A 4,067-nucleotide genomic window follows, 5' to 3' on the forward strand; every position below is an offset into this window, starting at 1 on the left:
TGATTGCAGAACCGGCATTACTAACAAAATGCGCATGACAATCGCATTCGATTAATCGCGCAGCCCTACACTGCACTCAACCTGAGGGATTCCTACACTTTCAGTCTTTGAGGAGACATGAAAAATAGTGCATACCACAGGAACGGTATAACGGAAAATATTAGCGGTTTTGAAAACGCGAAATTTTCAAATCGCGGTATACCCTGAAACCGGTAATCGGCCCATGCCTAATTTCATCTACAAATTAGTTTTGTCTAGCAAAATAAAATTAACCAGACTGCATTCTAGTGAAAGCCACAAGTTTGACAAGCAAACTTACCACGACTTCATCTACAAATTAGTTTTGTCTAGCAAAATAAAATTAACCAGACTGCGTTCTAGTGAAAGCCACAAGTTTGACAAGCAAACTTACCACGACTTTGGTTCCCCGAAGTGCAAGTAATTAATGCTGTAGAGATCCATGTCCTCAGTGTGCCAAGCAAAAGTGGTTTTCCACATTCCAAAGTAGAGGTAGGGTGTGTTTACTCCCTCTATAGTGATTCCACTCTCATGCTCCACGGTGTCAAGGATGGTATTCAAGTGCCCTATATTCCATTCTTTGACATCCTGTGTAAGACGTGAAAAAGGAAACAATGACTTCACATCAGAGAGCACTCAAACCAAAAGTTAAACCAAATAGAACTCATTCAGAAATGCTTACAAGTGTTTACTCACTGTGTCATACAGGGTCCCATTAACATCAGCTCCATAGATAGGAGGGTTAAAGGTTACATTTTTCCAGTATTTCCTTTCAAGCTCTTCAAAATCATCATACCGAGGACTGCAAAACCTTAAACAGGAAGGACAGATGAGGTTATAATCAATTTCCTCTGGAAAATGTGTTACAAGGTCAACAAGACTTACTTGTCACTGTTGGCTGTTTTACGGAACTCTTTCACAGTCATTGCTTTTTTCTGGATGTTGTACTGGGTGAACAGCCCTGACTGCCCAGTCACAACCTGCTGAATTGGTGCAGGTATTAGTAGGTCATCAATGTCATCGTACGAACGTCGAGGCTTCCAGTTTTTGGGCGGGACGATCTGTAGTTGAGCAAAATAAATATAATTTTATGCATGTCTTTTTGACAGCAGTAGCTTAGCCTAAAGAGTAAAGAGTAGTGTTTTCATCTAACCTTGGCCAGGCCTGCCTTGTGTGCACCTTGGGACTCCATGTACGCAATGTAGCGGTTGAAGTTCTTGAACTCTTCAATTGTGGGGTAAAAGGTCATTATACCCCTAGAAATCAGCGTGTCAGACGCCATCTTGGCCAACCAAGTCCTCAACACCTGTATGACAAATTGATTGAACTGTAATATCTCAATGTGCATCCAATATAAAACAGACTATATCAGCAAATAACAAAACATGAAAAATTCTAATTTCATGAATATAAAAAAAGCATGTTTCAAAATTTATTTGACATTAAAATCAAGCTTTTAGATGCCACTGGGGACATCCTAGTGCAATTTTTAAAAAATTTAAAAAGCATCTATAGTTTCTTTGGTAAAAATACCAAATTTTTACTGTGACAAGTAAACTTTACAAATATATAAATATGCCTACAATATTTAGTATATAGAATTTTTTTCTACTCATCAAAGTATTGTACTGCTTGTATTTTTATTTACACGTTTATTTATTTTTAATCTTTCACATTTATTTTTAAATCTAATTATGATTTTTATTAACTTTCATTTAATTATTTATTCATTTAAATTTGTCCTTTTTTTACACTATTTTTCTCGTAACTTTTCCAAAGACCCCCTAACACCTTAGGGGGCCCAGTACCTCAGTTTGAAAACCCTTGCTATATAATATATGGGATGACTTAAGGCCAATATTATATGAATACCCAGCCGACAAAGTCACTCTGACTTAATTTAAACCACAGACATCACATTATTTACATGCTGGGTTGCTAGGTTTCATTAACTTCCCCTGATTCTGGTAAACCACAGATGTTTTAGCCTTACTTCACAGAGCTAAAAAAAACATCAAACCACATGTGACAATCTACAGCCGCGTAGCATTCCTGTGAACAGGCTGGCAAATAAGCCTTATATGGCTATGACAGTGAGACAAAACTTCATATTCTTCCAGTGCAGCACGTATAGTGTGTACACAACGCACATTCGCACGCCCCGCCTCGTATTCAGAAGCTCTGATGCTGATTGGCCAACACCTGCGTCACTTTAAAAGTCGTGTGGCTAGGCTAACGAGTTAGGCCAAACGTAAACATTATCATGTACAAACACATCAGATAAGTTAAACGTTCCAAACAATACAAAGTGCACGATAGGGTATGCAAAATGTTATAAGTACAAATGATAAATATAATATAAAACGTGCGCAAATGAGGAATCTAGCTGTTGGTTGCAGTAGTGAAAGTGCAACGGTTAGCTCTTTGAAGCTAGCAACTTTACCACTATTAACAATGATTTTAAACCGTACATTTAATATGTAAAATAATAAATATAAATAAATATAAAAAATAATAAGGAAGTAATATATAAATACTTACTGACTCTGTCGAACAAAACCCTAATAACTGCCCTCAACCTTAGTAGATATGTTTAGCTAACAGCACAGCAGATGCTTCTCCTGACTAACCAGGAGCACTCTCGCACCACGCATGCGCGCACAGGATTTGTTTACTATTATTGGTCCACCCACGCCAGAGTCACCATAACCAATCAAATTACTGTCACGTTTACAGTAGCCTGCCTGCTGTCTGCCATGTAGAGTTTATTATCTTGTGTTGTTCAGTTAATAACAGGCATACGATGATTGTAAAACTTTCGTTTTGTCTTGAGTTTTAGTTTAAATGTTGCCTTGTTAAGACACGAGTTTGACTCATTACTAATATAATTGCGTTTTATGGCAATATCATTATCAAGTTCATTATAATCCCCGAAAAACTGAAATAAAAAAAAAAAACCCTAAAGACCATATTCATTTTGGGACTGCAGAGAGAATTATGGAGAATTATGAGCGAGTAGCCTACGTGCATATAAGGAATACGGATTCCCAGTGATTTACACAGTATGGAAAAAAAACACTGTTAATTACTATTACTATTACTATTAATTCAATCGGTACCAGAAATTTTTTGGTTACTCATATTCTTCAAAATATCTTCTTTTGTGTTCAGCAGAAGAAAGAAATTCACACAGGTCTGGAGCAACGTGAGGGTGAGTCAATAATGACAGTATTTTCATTTTGGGGTAAACTATCCCTTTAAATGGTCTACAGCAGGTTTCCTAAAATCTGGAAGAGCAAAACCCTTGAGAGCAACTGCCCTGAAGAGTTTAGCTCCAACCAATCATATTTCATGAGCAATTCATAAAACAATCCATCCATTCTCCAAACTGCTTATCCTCTGTGAGGTCAAGGGGATGTTGAAGCCGATCACATGAGCAATCCAGTTTATCTTTATACATGGCCAGACCCATGTAGTGCAGGTTCTCTTTTGGTGCATTACAGAAATGTATTACATGTGTTGCCAGATTTATATTTATTTTATATTTATTTTATGTTTTTCCATTAAATAAAATAAAATAAATCTGAACAAACTGAATTACTTTTACTTTTAATTAGGCTACTCTTTTTTTTAACGGATGATTGTAATGGTTTTATGTAAGGCATTATCGTTTTCTATTATATATGTGCATAGGTTGTTGTGTGTATTGTTGCGAAGAACAGCTACTTTTTTATTTAGCATTTTTTAATGTTAGATTATTTTAATATAACTTCATTCAAATCATTTAAAATAATTTAATATTGAGGTTCCCTGGTTCAGAACCACAGGTCTGGAGTCAGAGAACAGGATGTGTGGATCACTGCAGCCATCTACTGGTCATTTCAATTAAGTCTTTAACTAACCTAGAATAATCCATCAAATGTGTTATTTTATAACTTATTATACTTTAGTTTATGTATGTTTGTTGTTTAATAATTTATTTTATCACCCCTCTACTTTAGTTAATGTCATTATAACTTATTCTATTATCATTCTGTAGTGTTGTTATT

The 4,067-nt window shown here is 35.8% G+C and overlaps 1 protein-coding gene across 1 annotated transcript in view; it reads right to left on the bottom strand.

Annotated features, from left to right (window-relative positions):
• Positions 1–2,662, bottom strand: part of LOC107684932 (lysine-specific demethylase 4A-like) — a 19,975-nt gene extending 17,313 nt beyond the window's left edge. Inside the window, exons 1-5 of the mRNA XM_016481318.1 lie at positions 2,560–2,662; positions 1,172–1,324; positions 904–1,079; positions 715–829; positions 413–606 (exon numbers count right to left, since the gene is read on the bottom strand). Coding sequence (XP_016336804.1) covers positions 413–606; positions 715–829; positions 904–1,079; positions 1,172–1,300 — 614 coding nt within the window. The 5' untranslated portion in view covers positions 1,301–1,324; positions 2,560–2,662. The remainder of the gene's footprint in view (positions 1–412; positions 607–714; positions 830–903; positions 1,080–1,171; positions 1,325–2,559) is intronic.
• Between the last annotated feature and the right edge of the window lie 1,405 nt (positions 2,663–4,067).

Source organism: Sinocyclocheilus anshuiensis, unplaced genomic scaffold (assembly GCF_001515605.1).
Source record: "Sinocyclocheilus anshuiensis isolate Anshui unplaced genomic scaffold, SAMN03320099.WGS_v1.1 scaffold673, whole genome shotgun sequence".
Lineage (NCBI taxonomy): Eukaryota > Metazoa > Chordata > Actinopteri > Cypriniformes > Cyprinidae > Sinocyclocheilus > Sinocyclocheilus anshuiensis.